We start from the raw sequence: 18,233 nt of genomic DNA, 5'->3' as shown, positions 1-18,233 counted from the left end.
TAGGGAAATGAAGTTTCTTTGGCAGTCTTTCATTTGATACTGAATATCATTTTAACTGTCCACCTATCTCCAGGATGGGAAGAACAAAATGATTTGAATGCATTAGTTTGGTCAAGGTTTTTTTCTTTGCCCTCCTATTTTGACGTCTGACCCTCTATAGCTCTTGAGGAAAAGGAAGAGAGAACAGCAGCATAGAGGAATCGCCTCCTCAAGTTACTTTTTTTGTTTTCATTGTTCATTGGAGAAAGCATGTGATCTTATTAAGCTCTGCAAGTTCTGGCAGACTTGAACTCTTAGCTATGCTGTATGCAGAAGGAGAACTAAGAAAAGAAATTAAAACCAAGGTACAGAGGCAAAAGTGAGGAGAAAGTGGAGAAAACCCTGGTGTTTAACAGTTCGGATTTTGTTCAGGACTGAAGCGGATGGAGATGTGTCTTATCTCGCATATGCAGTCCAGTTAGGACCATCTCATGCTTGGGACATCAAAGCCCAGAGTCTCCAACCCACCTTAGTGCTCCCTATTCACTGGTTAAGGTCACTTCCTGTTCCTGGCATTATTCTCTGTAGTTTTCATACAAGTGCTGTGTGAAAACTTTTCCTATGCTTGAGAAGTTCTTCATATAGTCACCCAAAACGATATGTGTGCTTGCCTTCATATATCTCCATAAAACTTCCTTATCCGTAATGTCTAAAAGCAGTTTGATCATGACAAAGCTGTTAATGTGCTTTTCAGATTGCTTCACATTATTTCATAGTTTTCTTCTTAATTTTCACTCAGTTCAGCTCTTGTAAACCAGTGCTACAACTGTACAGTGCAACCATAATGCACATATCAATAGTGTTAAAATAACAAAGAAAGTAATTGAGGAAGCAAAATAAAGCTTTGCTTCAAAGAATGTTCCAGTGTTTGAAAAAAAATTCCTTTCCAACACGTGTGACTTCAGTGTCAGAAATGGGAATTTGGCTGAAATTGAGAGATAGTTATGGAAAATTTAAGAGTAAAGGATGGTAAACTTCGCTCTTTTTAAAAGATACCTGACTTTGATTAGGTGCTTGCTGTGTAAAAATCTGAAACTTAAAAAGCAAGAATGGAGTGATACCATCTAATCTTTACTATTAATTTTGCTGTACAACTGCGTCAAGTTGTCCTAAGCTTGGTTTTTTGTAAGCTTATTCACAATTGTGAGGTGAAATTTTAATTGGTACCTGCAAGTGTAGACTAAGAGTTGGCATGCTGAAATTATGTTCAGAGCAGTTGCTGCCAAATTTGAAGATACTGTGAAGTTCAAGCTTTCTTTCTAAGGCATGAGGTGGATAGGAAAAATACAAATTGTCTTTTAAGCTTTGGCATAATATTATTATTTATCCAGTGGCTTATAGAAAGCCAGATCCGGTGTCTAAGGGCAAAAAAATGACCACAGTAGTTTGAACTCTAAAGCAAATGAAGCTTTTTAACAAACAGGTAGCATGCTGCAAGGATTTACTGCTGAACAGCTGGTGGAGATTCAGTGGCCGTAAGTATGGCCTGGCCTGCCAGTGAGCTTTTTGTGTTGCTCAGCTGCAGTCATTGAGTCTGCTCATTGGGTCTTTGCAGCACTTCGGTAGCAATTACACTCAAAAAAAAATTTTTTAAAAATCACCCAGTGGAATAGGAAGGGACCTTTTGAGTGATGAGGATTTTATTAGGAGGCTCCGTAACTAATGTTAAAAATTGGCAGTACTTAGATGAGGATTGGAGGCTTTTTATAAATTAGTATGCAATTCTTGCATATTGAACATGTTAAGTAAATCCAAAGCTATCTTTTTTTTTTTCTTTATGTAACTGTGGTGTTAAGTGAGTATTTGGTTCTGTTTAAGACTGAGCCTGTCAAAGAGTAAACTATATTTGGTTGTTTGGCTCAGAAGTGACCCCTGAAATTGCAACTCCTGACACATTGCATAGCTGGAAAAGTTACTTGACTGATTGCTGAGAATTGTAGAAGTAATACAGAGTTATGGACTTAATACATGAACCAAAAGCTGCTTCCCCTAGCTGTCCGGTTCAGTAAAGTAAGCTTAGAATGTAAGCTGAATAATATTTCCATGACAAGTTCAGGGCAAGATCAAGTTCTAAGGCAGCTGAACTGCTGTATAAAACCTGAAAATTACATTACAAATTGTCTTATTTCTGGTTCTAATCTCTTGTGTTTCTTTTGCACAAACTTAGGTCTGCATGTACGTTTTCTGACAGGATTTTTTTTTTCTTCCTGATGTGCAGCTCATGCTAGATACTTGGAATGAATCCATATTTTCAAATATAAAAAATAGACTTCAGGACAGTGCAATGAAGCTAGTTCATGCTGAAAGACTAGGAGAAGCTTTCGACTCTCAGCTCGTCATTGGAGTTCGGGAATCGTATGGTATGTCTTGCACAGACTGATCTCTGTTGCCTCCTCACTTTAGTCAATGTATTTTCAACACATAAAGTTGACAGTTGCAGTGGTTGAGTTGGAATGATTATCTCAGCATTTTTTATTGATTTGTTGTTGTTGATACATGATACCAGTTAAATTCTGTTTAAAATCTTTAACATCAAAGTGATTTAGTTACGTATCAGTTCCTGCAAAGTCAGTGTTTTCGAAGAGCAAACTACTTTTTCACCATTTAGAATTACAAATGTCTGTGCTCCTTTTTGTACTGTTTCATATTCTTGAGCTAGCTTCAAGAAGAAATTTTAAACAGGTTACAGCTAACACTCTCGGTCTTTTTCTTCTTTGCAAAACAGATCTGCGTAGCTGCAGCTTCTGTGACATTTCGCCATTGCCTGCCTCTTCTTCAAAGCTCTGCAGCCTGTTGAGTTACACTTGTGGCTAATACTCTCTCAGATGGCTCTTTAGATGTCCGATTCTAAACTTTTTTTTAAAATGTATTCTACTTAAGGAGTTTGATTATTTATTTCTCTGTAACAGTTGAGAGGAAGGTGGAAACTTTTCTCCAAATTGTGCAAAGCAGTGCTAGGTAGCAGTAAGCTCATGTCTTCATTCTTGTAAAACAGAAAAAAAATATACAAAGCAAAAAAAAATAATTAAAACAAATGCATTGGGATTCTAAGAACAATGTCTAAGGAAAGCTGTTTGCTCAATCAGGTGGAGAAGTTTTCGCTTCAGACACTATGCTGAGCTTTTTGGTTGGTTGATTTTGGGTTGTTTTTTTCAGGTTTTTGCAATTGTTATGTGTATTTTGGTTACCGTGTTTGAATGTCTAAAATGCTGGAGGTAGGTATGCAGTTCTTTCTGGTTCTGTGGAGTTAATCTAAGCATTTTTGGAGCAAAGACTGGACAACTTTGATTACGTTTAGGGATCAGAGTATATTTATAGGGTACTTCACAATGTTCAGTGCATCCTTTTAATAGAAGGCTCACTTCCAATGAGAGAGATGAGATTGCTTATTACTAGCCACTTAGGTTTCCAAGACTTGGGAGTTAAGTTTGGACTTTCTTTTTGCAGTTAACCTTTGTTCTAATCCTGAAGATAAACTTCAGATATATCGGGATAACTTTGAAAAGGCATATTTGGATTCAACAGAGAGATTTTATAGAACACAGGCTCCTTCTTATTTACAACAAAACGGTGTACAGAATTATATGAAATATGTAAGTAAACATTCTGTTGTAACTTTGTTCTAGACGTGTTAGTACTTAAAATGATTGCTGTTCTACTTTTGCACAGGCAGATGCTAAACTAAAAGAGGAAGAGAAAAGAGCACTACGATATTTAGAAACAAGGCGTGAATGTAACTCTGTAGAAGCAGTAAGTATAATGTGTAGAGAAACTGATGTATTTTATATTTATATAGTCTTACTACAGTGCAGTTTTGGTTTTTGTATGCTACAATATTATATGGTAGCAGTAGATTGTTAAGAAACTGCTGAGTTTATGCTTTTTAATTTTTTTCAGGATTCTGTATTTGGAATCTGGCAATGTACAATCTCTACAGAGGTTTAATAGTGAATGTAGATCACAAGTGCAGATTGAAGGGCAGGTTTTTATTCACGTTAATTTTTATTCCTTCATTTTGAGTCCAATATGATTTTTCTATGCTTAACTGGATGAGAATGATGTTTGAAAATGAAGTAACCAGTCTAATAGATAAAGGGTCTCTTAGTGCCCATTTACAATATCTGAAGGAGTTATTATTCCCTGTAACCAAAAGGAGCAAAAGAAATTTCATTAGAACTGTTCTAGATTTCCTGTTAGGCTGAAATATGGCCATTTAATATAAAGGATGTTTTTTTCTTTTTTTCCTTCCCCTTTCTCCCCTTGAGCAGTGTTTTACACAGTTTGGCTTCTAGAGGAAGACTTAACTGCAATGAATAGTTCATAATTGTCTGTGTTGAAATTAGTTCAGGAAAGAGGTTATTTAAAAAAAAAATCTGCAGTGGATCCAAGTGTATTTTGTCTTTTGTCAAGTTGTAAATTGTTCGTTTTACACAGATCTGAACTGTGACCTGTAGAAAGAGGCTGACAAAAGGGAGGTGGGCCTGACATGAACAAGTAGTTTCTGTTCTAGATCTAGCCATAGCGTCTTGTTCAAGCCAAGCAGCCTGGCCCAAATAGGGTCTGTTGGAATGAGAACTATTCTTAGCTCTTGGATGTATACTTGGAAACTAAGTAGGGTAGTTGGTGTTCCGAAAGTGGTGGCTCCCTTGAGAGAAAAGAGGCGGCAGAAATATTAAGCTCATTACAGATTTGGAAGAGAGTTTACCACATTTAATAACATGCACGTTTTGAAGAAAGATGATTTGTTGTGTAGAGATTTTATTCAAACTATACGCTTTTATAAGCCTGTGAATGAATTAATTATTGATAGAGCATAGTTGCTGAGAACAGGCTAGATTTTGTGTCATGGCAAACTTGAGGCAGACTGGACTTCGCTGTTCACATGACTAAATGAGCTAATTCTGTGTTTAATATATTTCAGCTAATGGAGTGCTGCGTCAATGCCCTGGTGACATCTTTTAAAGAGACTATTTTAGCTGAATGCCAAGGCATGATCAAACGAAATGAAACAGAAAGTAAGTGGAGCTTCAAGAACAGTGCAGGATGAACTCAGCATCAACTGCATAAAAATAGACTTGTTTGTAGATATATCAAATTGCTGGTTTTAATAGATGGTGGCAGCGTTTCATAGATAAAATATTGCTGGGCAATTTTATCTCACAAAATATGACTCTTGCTGGCTAGTGGTTTTTTATATCACTTCTGAAATCTGTACGTACAGCGTGCTAATCTGAATGACTGGATAGCTCACATCTTACTTGAAAGAAAAGCATAATTAGTGTTCTGTTTTCTTTATTTTTCCTACAATTTACTTTCCTCATGTTGAACAACTCTGGTAAATGTTGCATGTGTCTTACTTTCTTTTTCAATAGTTTAGATAGAAACACTCCTTCTTCATTCCACCCCCACTATCCCCTGGAAAAAAAGTGAAGCATCTCTTTACAAAGCTGTTTTTGTGAAAAGCAAGGAGAATTTTTTCTTATTTTGATTATTAGGGCAGGATTAATAATAGGTCAATGAACAACATTTCTTCAAGTTTTTCACCCGGCTTTATAGCCAGTATGTCACTATGAGTATCGAAAGTTAGCTCTGCATGCCTTTTTAAAGTTTTCAGAAGTTTATTTTGTTCTTTTTTGACTCTGCTGCCATAAATTGAGAGGTTAGTGTGATTCTGAAGTCTTGTGTTGGTCCTGTATGATAAACCAAACTAAGTAAGTCACTAAAATGCCATAAATTCAAGTAGGGAAGTTGAAAAAGATAAACGCTGGAATCACTGGTTCAATTCTTTCTTCTCATTTTTTTTTTTGAAGTCTTGCTATCCTGCAACTGGGATGTTGGGAGGTATTTACCAATGTCTGTATGAAGTTTTCATTTCTATGCAAATGTGAAAATTGTTTTATGACTTAGAACAGTGTACAAAGTAGTCACTTCTAAAGCTAGCATTTCAGAAAATACTTGACCTCAAAGCTATGTTATACTGATCTGTTCATCTAGCTGCATGATTTCTGGCAGTAGTCCAGAGCTAAATCTAGAAAGCCACCAAACTTCTTACAAGTATATGTCACAGCCTTGGGAGAACGTGGGATGCTTATTTACATTATTCAGAAGGGTTCACCTATAGCAGCCAAAGCATCTTTCTTTAGAAACTTGTTGAAGTATTCACAGTATCCTCTCTTCCCTTGTGGCTGCGTCTGCCCCGTGATACTGCTTGGCTGCAAAATAATTGTGTGCTACGTAAGAACTCAAGCATCTCTTTTAATCTGTTGTGGGTTGTTTTGGTTTTTTTTTCCTAGACCTACGTATGGTGTTTAAAATGTTTTAATGAAGGATGCAAGTGCAGATGATTAAAAATTTATTTAAAGCCTGGAGCTATACATAGTAATAGATACATCCTGTGCTGTACTTTGCTTATGCATGTGTCTTCAGTATTATTCCCCCCAAAGAATTTCACTGTTTTCTTTATTAAACAACATCTGACAAAAAAGGGCTGGTTGTTTTTTTGGGCTATGAGCTGGGCACTAGTGTAAAATGCTCTGTTAAATTAAGTACTTAATATTTATATGCCATGCGAAGGAAGACAGGCGTAATGTTTTCCAAGTAAAACCCATTAAAGATGGCATAACTTGCAAATGCTCTTCAGAATTGGCTTCATGTGTTTTTGCCTTTTTATAGTATTGGGAGATGGAAGGCCTAAATTTTATTCTTAACAGAAAAAAAAAGTTTGGGGTTTATGAATACAAAATGAACAGAACTTGTTTCAGTGCCCCAGCAACTACAATATGGTTTTCTTTACTTTTCAGTGTCATAATGTATTCTAGAAACATTTCACTGGAATTTCTGTGTTACTTTAAAATCTGTCTTTGAAGAATCTGTTGGATTTTTGGGTGGATTTTACAGTTTTAGGGATGCGCCTGAAGTCTCCTTTGCCACTGTTTATTGGAAGAAATGACTAAATTTTTTCTTGAATTATTCGTGCCATCTACAGATGTGGAACCTTTTAATATGTCTTTTTGTTTCATTTTTCTGTCATCTTCTCCTCCCTCTCACTGTTTCATGAAGTACAGATTAAAAGATGCAGTAAAAGTTGAGTGAGCTTTTGGGACTTACCCTGTGTAAAGCAATACTGCCATCACTTACAGTGTATCCAAATTTCACTGAAAATACCTCTAACTCTTTTTTTTTTTTTTTAATCTGGTTCCTGAAATCCCCTTGTTTAGCCCATTGTGTGTTGTCTCTTTTAGCATTGCAAGTTCTTCTCTAAGGTTGTTTGTACTTTCCATTCTTTAATTTGCATTGTTAGATTCTAAAAGGATTTTTTGTTGTTGTTTTCTGTGCATCGTTTTTTTCTATTTGGTTCTGCAACAGTTGTTGGAATCCAGAAGTTGACAAGATGTATTTCATCCTCAGTGGTGACGTGATCTCAATGTTGCTGACAAAACTATTGCAGAGGAGAAAGCAAGACAGAGCCTCTGGCTTTTGTCCCCTTTCACAGTAGATACAGCACTGAGGAACTAAGTGAATCTATTTTTTTTTTTTTTTTCCCCTATCAAAACAAGAAGCAGGGTCCCTGATCAGTTTGTTCTACTTCATTAAGCAGAGTCCTTCACTGGGTTTAGTTCTAATCTCTGAGGTCTCTCTCAAACAATCTGCTGACCTTAGTCCAGGTATTCTTTTAAGGACAACTTTGTCAAGATGATTATTGATGTTTCAGGACTCTTTTTTTTGTTTGTTTGTTTGTTTGTTTTTTACCAGTGGTAAAATACCTTCATAAAAAATAGACAAACCGTATTGATTTTTATGTTTTTGAGCTGGTAACCATCAGAAAAAAACAAAATATTTTTTAGGAGTAAAACAGAAAAAAAGACTTGTTTTCTTTAGTCACTTTGGTTACTTGAGAATTTGTCATGTTTTTAATTAAAACAAAACATTGTAGATGGTATTAGAAGAAACACAAAGACGGTTCTGTTTGGTTTTAAGTAAAAAAAAAATACTGCCTTGAATCCATACAATTTCCTGCATAAACTCCTGTAGGTTTCCAAAGAGACCCATTTGTGACAGGGATTTAAAGGCAGTTTTACTGACAACCTGGACTTAATCCAAATTGCCATTGACTTTGGGGGTGGTTAATCAAGCTTATGATATTATGTGCTTAAGCAGTTATTATGCAGCAATAATTATTTTGTGTTCAGAAGAATCTCCTTGTAGGACCAGAATTATAACAGCATTCAAAACATCTTTCCTTTTAAGGGATGAATTGGATTATCTGTTCTTCATATATTCAGAGTTCCACTTGAGACATCCCTATGAGTAATGCAGTATATTTGCTTTTTATGCAGGTCTTTGAGTAGTGGCTTTATCAGTATTTGTGTCTTTCAGAGTTGCATTTAATGTTTTCACTGATGGATAAAGTTCCGAATGGCATAGAGCCTATGCTAAAAGACTTGGAAGAACATATTGTTAGTGCTGGACTTGCAGATATGGTAGCAGCTGCTGAAACTATTACTACTGTAAGTGTAATGTTTTTTTAATAAAATAACAATAAAAAATAACTTTGCAGAAGTTAAATACTCTCTATTCATGGGACATACATATAGATAGAAAAAAAATTTGAAGATTTTATGTTTAAACATCAAATTTTGATCCACTGATGGTCTTACATGTCTTTAGAAAATTTTTTTTTTCTTACATTTTTAGCTGTAGCTGTAAAATGGGAATGCAATTGGCAGTAAAGAAAAGGTTATAAATTAAGTGCATGGGATGCTTACATGATAGGGATGTGTTAGCATCTTAATTAAAAAGGCATAATCAAATTTTTTTTCTAGTTTTGTCTTCCTGTTGAAATATGAAATTTATTGTTATTTGAAGAGTGGTTGTTCAGTACGGAAATTAAAAGGTTTTTTCCTTACTGTTCTTTTTCAGCTTTTTATCATCTTTCTCTCTGGGTCTCGGAGGCCTGAGTATCTGCATCAATTACCTTTTATTAGTCCTTGAAAACTTTTTTTTTTATTTTACAAGTTATTTTACAATATTTGAAAGTTATATATTTTTTTCTTTGTGTATATATGTTTGTATATTGGAAAGACTATCTTGAAAGTCTATGTTGAGGCTTACATGCTGTAGATCTCTTCAGTACAGAAAGTAAAAATAAAATGCTCATTCAGAGTTTGCAGCCTGAGGATACTATATTACTGCAGATTGGGGAAATTACATGTAAGCTCACACTAAATTATGTGGAACGTCATTATTTTTATTTGATTTTTCTCTCTAGGATTCTGAGAAATATGTAGAGCAATTGCTCACACTATTTAATCGATTTAGTAAGTTGGTTAAAGAAGCTTTTCAAGATGATCCAAGATTTCTTACTGCAAGAGATAAGGTATGTGTTCAGTTTAAGAGTTGTTTTAATTGATCTTATGAAGTCTCTGAAATCCTTGTGCCCATTCACTGCTAAATCTAGAAACTGCTCTTACTCTAGCAAATACGCAGACTAAGATACTGATAAAACTCATTACAACACTGAAGTTGTTCAGTTGGTACTTACATGTGAAGTTGTGTTTGGCTTTGTAATGTAGATCGCATCAGCAAATGGTCTTTGTGTTGAGCACCTTAATGTCTGATTCAGCAATATATTTTTAGAATTTACTGCACACTTGGGTGTAGTCTCATGACTTCGTAGAACCGTGAAATGGTTTTGGTTGGAAGGGATCTTAAAGATCATCCAGTTCCGACCCCGCTGCCATGGGCAGGGACACCTCACACTAGAGCAGGTTGCAAAAAGCGCAGTCCAACCTGACCTTGAGCACTTCCAGGGAGGGGGCATCCACAACTCTGGGCAACCTGTGCCAGTGTCTCCCCACCCTCACAGCAAAGAATTTTTTCCTCATATTTAGTCTGAATCTACCCTCTTTCAGTTAACTGAAACTGTTAACTCTCATCTGATCACTGAGCTCCCTGGCAAAGAGTCCCCCCTCAGCTTTCCTGTAGGCCCCCTTTAAGTACTGAGAGGCTGCTACAAGGTCTCCCCAAAGCCTTCTCTTCTCTAGGCTGGAGAGCCCCAACTCTCTCAGGCTGTCCTCATAGGTTGGGTTCTCAAGGACAGGATTGAGTCGTGGATTTGAACTCTCATACTGAAAATCAAATCTGCAAACTTTGGGCTAATTTAAAAAAAAAAAAAAAACAGATTAATTTCATGTTACATTAATCTAAGAAGAGGTAAAACCTTTGTGATCCATATGTTAGAGAGATTGAGTGAAGCACTAATAATCTCTAATTATTTTTCAGGCGTACAAAGCAGTTGTGAATGATGCTACAATATTTAAACTTGAATTGCCATTGAAGCAAAAGGGGTAAGCTGTATAACCTTGATTCACATGAAGCTTATTAAATTGGTAAAGATTAAGCTTCTCTTTTAAAATATCTCTTCAAAAAGTAACAGAGTGCTTTAAAGTGCTTTCTGTTCTTTGCATTATGGAATTTTGGATTGTTTATCAACTTCTGCTGAGACACTTCACATGGTGGTGGATCAGGGAAGAGCAGCCTGTTTAAACTCCAATTTATTTATAGCAATCAGGGATCTGCTCTTTTATAGTAGAGGAATGAGTCAGTTTGTTAGCCGAATTTAGTTATTAATTTCAAAAACCTGGGCCATATAACTGCTGCAGCTTCACTACAAGTCCTCGGGGAAAACTGAGACAGTAGTCTTTATGGGCGTAACTGTGGCTTATGAAGGTGTAACCATGCACAAGCTCTTTATCGCCTCCCCTTGTGCCAGCTCAGAGTGTGACCTGTCTGGGTGTTACTTTTTTTTTTTTTCCAGTGCAGGATTAACCACGTTAGTTTAAACAACTTCCAGAAGATTAAGCAGACCTGTGTGGCTGAAGAAGAAAAAAGCACACTTACAGGGGCCACTCTGCTAGCTCAGCCAAGCAGCCACTTAATGGGTTGTTAACATTTCACATGTGATGTGCCACATGAGGAGGAACCTGTATATATTTACGTGGTTGGGATTGCTTATATATAGTTTGTAGCCTAATTTACTATGGAAACAAAGCTTATGTAGCTGGGCTTCCAGCTTCCATTCCCAATGACTTCTATCTAGGGGTGGATGGGGATAAATATCTATTCTGGTTCTTGTTCTGTGTTTTGTTTTGGACTGACGGTAAGCCTGGCTTACTGACCATCAGTACTCTAGAGTAGCAGGATTTGATATGGTCTGAATAATATGTTGTTCTTTTATTTAGTGTTGGCTTGAAAACACAGCCTGAATCCAAATGCCCTGAACTTCTTGCTAATTACTGTGACATGTTGCTAAGAAAAACACCACTAAGCAAAAAACTAACCTCTGAAGAAATTGAAGCAAAGCTTAAAGAAGTGGTATGGTTTTACTTTTTACTTAACTATACTGAAGAATAGATTTATTTCCTTATATTATTTGAGGCCTTTATCTTCAAAAACAGTTATGCAAGGTGTAATAGTAGGGAAAAGTTTATTATGTCATCAAGTGTGTGTTTAAAACTTGTAAATCATGCAGCATTTTATGTCTCTGAATTCACAGAATTAGTATGCTAAGTTCATGCCTATATCAGACTAACATTAGTCACTCTAATACATTAAAGTCTAGAAAATAATATAGACAATGGTGTGTAAAATCTCCAGTGTCTTTTCTAATTTAAAAGGAGGCTCTTGATGGTTGACAAATGAAGAAATTGGAGGTGTGATATTGTGAAAGATTCACGTCTGATGCCTGTGATAGTATTAACACAGTTGCTCTTAAGGCAACGTCAAGTAGCCTTTTTCTGCTTCGTAGCCTACAGTGGCATTAGGTCAGCATTCAGAGATTTGTCTGATTGACAGTGCAAATAAATATATTAAAATGTACTTTTTTTGACAGCTTTTGGTACTTAAATATGTACAGAATAAAGATGTTTTTATGCGATATCACAAAGCTCACTTGACAAGACGCCTGATATTAGATATATCTGCTGATAGTGAAATTGAGGAGAATATGGTGGAATGGCTCAGAGTAAGTAGCCTGGCATCTTTCTTTTTTGATTGTGCCTCTTGCTTGTGGTATTAATTCCCACTCTTGAACTTAGATATCCTTGCTGTAGGTGAATTCTATCTTAAATTTCAGGCCACTGAGAACATCTAATGCCTCCATTTTAGTGCAGCACTCTGTGAAAGTAAACTAGTTTAGCTCTTTTTTTTTTTTAAGAGAAATGTCAATCCTAACAGTGTCAGTGACAGATTTTAAAATGTTTCATGTACAATGATCTGAAGGTTTCGTATATCCTATATGCAAATGAGCAAAATGCAGTGTACTTGTTGTTCAGGTATGTAAATAATTTGAGATGTGTTCTGATTGCAATGTTTTATGTAGATTAGAATATTGTTTGCATGCCTTAAACATTCCTTCAAATCTCAGAATTTATTCAGTCCTTAGTTCCTATGTTCTTTGGCACTTGGATTTCTTTAAAAGAATCATCTTACGTCCTTTAGAGGTGACTACTTGTGATCCGTGCAAAAAACCAAAAATGTATATTGCATTGCAGATCAACTGTTAATATAAAGGGATGATACCTGTGTACTTTAATGGTTGGGGTTTTTGTGGTTTTTTTTTTTTTCCAGTTTTTTATTTTATAAACAAAGCTTTTTATTCAGTTGTCGGTGACATAGTTTAGTGTTCTGTTTCTTTCTGCAGGAAGTAGGAATGCCAGCGGACTATGTAAACAAGCTGGCTAGAATGTTCCAGGATATCAAAGTGTCTGAAGACTTGAACCAGGCCTTCAAAGAAATGCACAAAAATAATAAACTTGCTTTGCCAGGTATTATTTTCAAATTATTTGCTATTTTTTATTTACTGAAAAATGATTCCATTGAATCTTTAGTTAAAAATTATATCAACTGCAGTTGAATATATTCTTCAGGGCATTGTTACCCCTAGATTGGAAGTGCCTGTAGACTCTGCTTTCTTTTATGGTTGATGCTGGAGCTACATCATTCTGCAAGTTATTGTGGGCTTTCATTATGAACAATCTTGTTGATAAATTCCAAGCAGGGGCTTGAATCAGTATCAGCCAGGTGAATGCCTGAGCTACCCCCTTTTATGCCCTCATCGTTCTTCACAAGGGCTTCGTGCTGTGCTCCTCCTTTATCTACCAGCAGGAGAGCTGGATGCACGCCATGAAGAGCTTAAATCACATTTCTGAGCTGAAATTTCACTGATGAGAGGCTGAGGAACATCCCGTTTTGGACCTGTTACTGCTGAAAACCCTTGAGTAGTGCTTACAAGCATCAGCTATAAAGCTGCATCAGAGCTTAAGGAGCTCTACAGAGGCAAGCCAAAAAAACCCAGAGATTTCAATCAGCGTTGCTGGCAGAAAGCCAGTGGAGCATAAAGACAGTGCTTTAAGTAGGTAGACACCCTCCTACCTTCTGAAAATTCAGTCCTCCATAATTGCATTTAGAGTAGGAAAAAAAAAGTGATTTGTTCATCTGTCTGTAACACCTGGAGATTCACATAAGCCAATATTGTCTTACAGCTGACTCTGTGAATATTAAAATTTTAAATGCTGGTGCCTGGTCCCGAAGTTCCGAAAAAGTGTTTGTCTCGCTGCCCACAGAATTAGAAGATCTCATCCCAGAGGTTGAAGAATTTTATAAAAAGAATCACAGCGGTAGAAAACTGCACTGGCACCACCTCATGTCCAATGGAATTGTATGTGTATAGTTTTTGGTGTATAAGTCTCAATAACTGTACTTTCTGTGTATTTATAACAGTAAGAAAGCTTGTAATCCAAAAAGACTTATAAGTAAAATTGTCATTCTATTCACAGATAACATTTAAGAACGAGGTTGGCCAGTATGACTTGGAGGTAACAACATTTCAACTAGCTGTGCTGTTTGCGTGGAACCAAAGACCCAGAGAGAAGATCAGCTTTGAAAATCTCAAACTGGCAACTGAACTTCCTGATGCAGAACTTAGGAGGACTTTATGGGTATTTCCCTTTCTCTTGAAACAGTTTTCTGAAATACTGGATTCCTATTTTTAAAGCTCTGTCAGATAACACTTTGAAACTGAAATGTGAACACCTTTTTTGTTAATTTATCAGTTGTAGTGCTGGCTCCTTGTACCACTGCTGAGCACACACAACCTTTACATTAACACATTCTCTCTACCCAATATTATCTAACTTAAGCTTTTGGAAATGGCACATTATGATTGTGGTTTGTGGAGTGGGAATGCTCTAATTCTAGGAAATCAGTGGCACCTGATACGTTTATGTTGCTTAAAAATAACTTCAGTGTTTGCTCTATCAGACTTTTAATTATTTAGCTCAAGAACAAAGAGAGAAAACACATGAATCACACTTAAGACCACTTCTGTAGCCAGGAGTTCATGCATTTTACTTGGTATAATTTTACTTATGGTAACCAATTTCAAAAGGAGAATTGGTAAACTGTCCCCTCTGTGGTTTTACTAGCATCATCCTGTTGCCCCCTGGGAGCTCCAAACAAGGCTATATGGTTCCCTTACTACAGTCTGCACAGCAGTGAACTATGTTCTTAAAAAGTAATTGTTTCTGGTTAGAAAATTTGGTGTTTTATTTTCCCCCTCCCTTTTCTCTGTAGTCTCTTGTAGCATTTCCAAAGCTGAAACGTCAGGTTTTATTGTATGAACCTCAAGTCAATTCACCCAAAGACTTTACAGAAGGAACCCTCTTCTCGGTGAACCAGGAATTCAGTTTAATGTAAGATGATGTTTGAAAAGTAAAATAACACTGTGCTATTTTATAACTAAAGGAGTTCACTTTAACCTTCATCCTTGAAAGTTTTCAAGACTGAGCTAGATGCTTTGCTGCCCTAGCCTTGCATAGTTTTGGCAATAGTCACGCTTCAAGGAGGTGTTTGGGCTAGATGACCTCTGGTGGCCCCTTCAGACAATTGCTTCTATGATTCTGATTTCTGTGAAATCAAAATTGTAAAACACCTAAGGCCAAGGTGTAAAATTGGAGGCTTTGCTATCTTCCTGTTACTAATCAGCTTGTGAAATTTCGTACATGAAGAAGAGCATGTAAGCACAGCACTAGTACTGTATTGATTTATTACACACACAGAGAGTTTCAAAAGCAGAGTGATAAGTTAAAAAACGAAGCGAAACTGCTTAATAATGTGGTATGTTGTCAAAAGCCAGGCTTTTTGGTGTGGCTTTCACCAGAGAGTTGTTGTCCTCATTTCCGTGAGAACTGCAGTGCTCTTTTACTGGTGCTTTGAAATCCTTCAGAGCATTAGATGGTATGCAGAGAGAATATCAAAATGGTATATATCACATGCAGCATGTTTTACTTTGGGTTTTGCCTCTCTGTGTTACCAATTACTGTGAATAGAACTGGCCTCTTGTTAGTAACCTCAGGTCCTGGGCCTCTTCCTCAGCAGCAGCTGGATATCTGGATCTGTGGAGTGAGAGGGAAGTGACAAACCTGCATTCCTGGGCCTTAGCTTTTGCCGAGGGCCGTGATGTTTGTTCCTGTCATCAGGACCATGAGCCTTGGGAAGTGATGAGATGGCATGGCAGAAGACACAGGCTGTACAGAGAGTTTGTGGGTCACGACAATATAAATATTCTTTGTTGCCATAGCTGATTTTTGTCCTTTTTTCCCCTGATAGACAGACAGTTCTTTTGATGGGAAGTTAACTAGTCCAGTCTCCTGAACTTCTTTGTAAAAGCTTCCTCCAGAGAACCCTAGTTTTATATCATTCAGCCAAAATATATTTCTCTGAAAATTTATTCTTTACAATAGTACTGGTGACTTCTCAACTTTGGACGCTGTCAGGTTCAGCTGATGGATTTTTTTATAATGCCGGTATATTCAGGTTTTATTGTGTGGAGACGTTGGCATTGAGTTATGAGTTGTCAGGCAGCTATCTCACTGCTGCAATGCCTGTAAATACCTGATAGGGGATGGTCCTCCTTGCTGCTGTAATTTAAGCTTAACAGGAATTCCTTAACTGAAATTGTATTTTTTTTGCTTATTTTCATACAATACAACTTTTTCAGAAAAAACGCTAAAGTTCAGAAAAGGGGCAAGATAAATTTGATTGGTCGGTTGCAACTTACTACAGAGAGAATGCGGGAAGAGGAAAACGAAGGAATAGTCCAGCTAAGAATATTACGAACCCAGGCAAGTAAACTGCCAGAGGCATTTAAAACTACTCTCTTTCTTGTGTTGTGTTATCACTGCTATAGCCTGTTCACGTTTGGATGTTGATGTATGAAATGAATGGATCGGAATGAACTTTTGCTGCTTAGAGCCTTTGCGAATACCGGATTTTGCATATATATGTGTGTGTGTGTGCACGTGTAGTTATCAGCCTCCTGTTCTGACAGACCAGGTTGTTGTTTTTAAAGAGGACAAAGCAGATATTAAGCAAAGCACGACTGTGCAGTGGTGGGTGACAGCAGCAGGCAGTAAAGTTGACAGACTTGAGCCACCAGTGTGAGCAATGTTGTTGGTCTTGATCTGTTCGCTCTGTATGAAGAGAGTAATCTCAGAGATGGGATCGCGTGTTAGTCAGAGCAGTAGGACTTTTTAAGAGGTCTTGTCTTTAGAGGGGAAGTGTACAGATGAATCTTAGATGTACAAACTGCAGCTTCCCACTTTGTGGTTGGTTGTCATTGAGTCAGGTACTTGGTTCAGATCTTCTGAGCTCACAGTTTTGGGGGGAAAAAAACCCACCTGATTTTTTGAAGGCATCAGAAATCATTACCTACAATGGAGTGTCAAAAATCCCATTTTACCTTCACTTTGCAGGTCTGTTGTGTCAGTGCGATTCTAGGCCATGCACATAGTGAACTATACCATGTGACTTAACACCTCGGCCACACTTCCGGAAGGATTAATGCCCAGTTGTATTTATGACACGAGAACTCCTTGTGAGTTCTGATTTGGCATTAAGCTTGCATTTCATGGGATGTTCCCAAGGTATATCACAAATCACACTGGAAACAGCGACCTCTGCTCAGGGAGTGAATGAACATCAGGTTTTAGTGAGTAATTCATGTTCTAAGATTTAACTGCAGATTCTCCTTTGACTTTTTTTCTCTTGTGCCCCACCAGGAGGCTATCATCCAAATAATGAAAATGCGGAAGAAAATTACTAATGCCCAGCTTCAGACTGAACTGGTAGAAATCTTGAAAAACATGTTCTTGCCACAAAAGAAAATGATAAAAGAGCAAATTGAATGGCTTATAGAGCACAAATATATCAGAAGAGATGAGTCGGATATCAACACTTTCATCTATATGGCATAATTTGAGGACTCTGCAGGATGCTGAGAACACAAATGGAAGGGTGCTTGGACAGACAGCTGCAACAGTTTGTGCTGCAGAAGAACTTGTTTTGACTTTGATTACATATTAAAATCCCTGCCTTACCTTACAGAGGACTATATTTTGCCAATCTCATTCAGCTAGCATGATGGCATTCCCTTCATGTTGCACACTTTTAACAGCATGCTGTTTTGTGGGAAACTTGCATTCATGAAGAGCCCATTGTGAACTTTTTAAAGTAGATTTGATTTACACCCACCAGGAAGAATACAGGTTTGGGTTTTTAGATGACCAGTACTTGCACAAGGAAAAAAATACTCAAATATTCATGCACTGAGGAACTGCTATTAGTTTTGTTTTGGGGTTGGGTTTTTTGTTGGGTTGTTTTTCTAAATGCAATTAGGACTAGAAGTAGCACTTTCACTTTGTGTTTTGGATCAACAGAGTAATGTACTGTCCACCTTTGATCCTTTTTATGTAATAACATTTGAGAGACACAAATACATGCATCACAACTGATACGTATTTGTTACAGTTACAACCTGATGGCTAGAGCAGTGCTTCAATCTAGTAACTGGATTTTAATAATTGACACATAAGCGACATAAAAGTAATTCCAAGTCATGGGTGATATTTTTCCTTAAGCAAGAGATCATTGTTCTTAAGTTGTTTGCTGTAACAAGTGGATATATATTATTTGTTACCTTATTTGGACAGATGATTGCTACAATCCTTTTTGAGAAGGTAAAGCTTTCTTGAATGATACTTCACTCTAAAAGCTGTTTTCATGGATGGGTCTGTTATACTGAACAGAAATATTAAGTGTATTTCCTTGTACATTTAATATTTGTATTCCAAATATTT

The 18,233-nt window shown here is 36.9% G+C and overlaps 1 protein-coding gene across 1 annotated transcript in view; it reads left to right on the top strand.

Moving 5' to 3' along the window:
• Nucleotides 1–17,979, top strand: part of CUL5 (cullin 5) — a 22,906-nt gene extending 4,927 nt beyond the window's left edge. Inside the window, exons 4-18 of the mRNA XM_009866263.1 lie at nucleotides 2,258–2,399; nucleotides 3,487–3,632; nucleotides 3,709–3,789; nucleotides 4,961–5,054; nucleotides 8,416–8,546; nucleotides 9,308–9,415; nucleotides 10,321–10,385; nucleotides 11,280–11,412; nucleotides 11,930–12,061; nucleotides 12,740–12,863; nucleotides 13,581–13,756; nucleotides 13,875–14,036; nucleotides 14,671–14,789; nucleotides 16,097–16,220; nucleotides 17,157–17,979. Of these exons, the coding sequence (XP_009864565.1) occupies nucleotides 2,258–2,399; nucleotides 3,487–3,632; nucleotides 3,709–3,789; nucleotides 4,961–5,054; nucleotides 8,416–8,546; nucleotides 9,308–9,415; nucleotides 10,321–10,385; nucleotides 11,280–11,412; nucleotides 11,930–12,061; nucleotides 12,740–12,863; nucleotides 13,581–13,756; nucleotides 13,875–14,036; nucleotides 14,671–14,789; nucleotides 16,097–16,220; nucleotides 17,157–17,351 (1,932 nt within the window). The 3' untranslated portion in view covers nucleotides 17,352–17,979. The remainder of the gene's footprint in view (nucleotides 1–2,257; nucleotides 2,400–3,486; nucleotides 3,633–3,708; nucleotides 3,790–4,960; nucleotides 5,055–8,415; nucleotides 8,547–9,307; nucleotides 9,416–10,320; nucleotides 10,386–11,279; nucleotides 11,413–11,929; nucleotides 12,062–12,739; nucleotides 12,864–13,580; nucleotides 13,757–13,874; nucleotides 14,037–14,670; nucleotides 14,790–16,096; nucleotides 16,221–17,156) is intronic.
• Nucleotides 17,980–18,233: the final 254 nt, after the last annotated feature.

Source organism: Apaloderma vittatum, unplaced genomic scaffold (genome assembly GCF_000703405.1).
Source record: "Apaloderma vittatum isolate BGI_N311 unplaced genomic scaffold, ASM70340v1 scaffold13213, whole genome shotgun sequence".
Classification (NCBI taxonomy): domain Eukaryota; kingdom Metazoa; phylum Chordata; class Aves; order Trogoniformes; family Trogonidae; genus Apaloderma; species Apaloderma vittatum.
The sequence above is the reverse complement of the archived record's forward strand: the minus strand, read 5'-3'. Positions and strand labels throughout refer to the sequence as shown.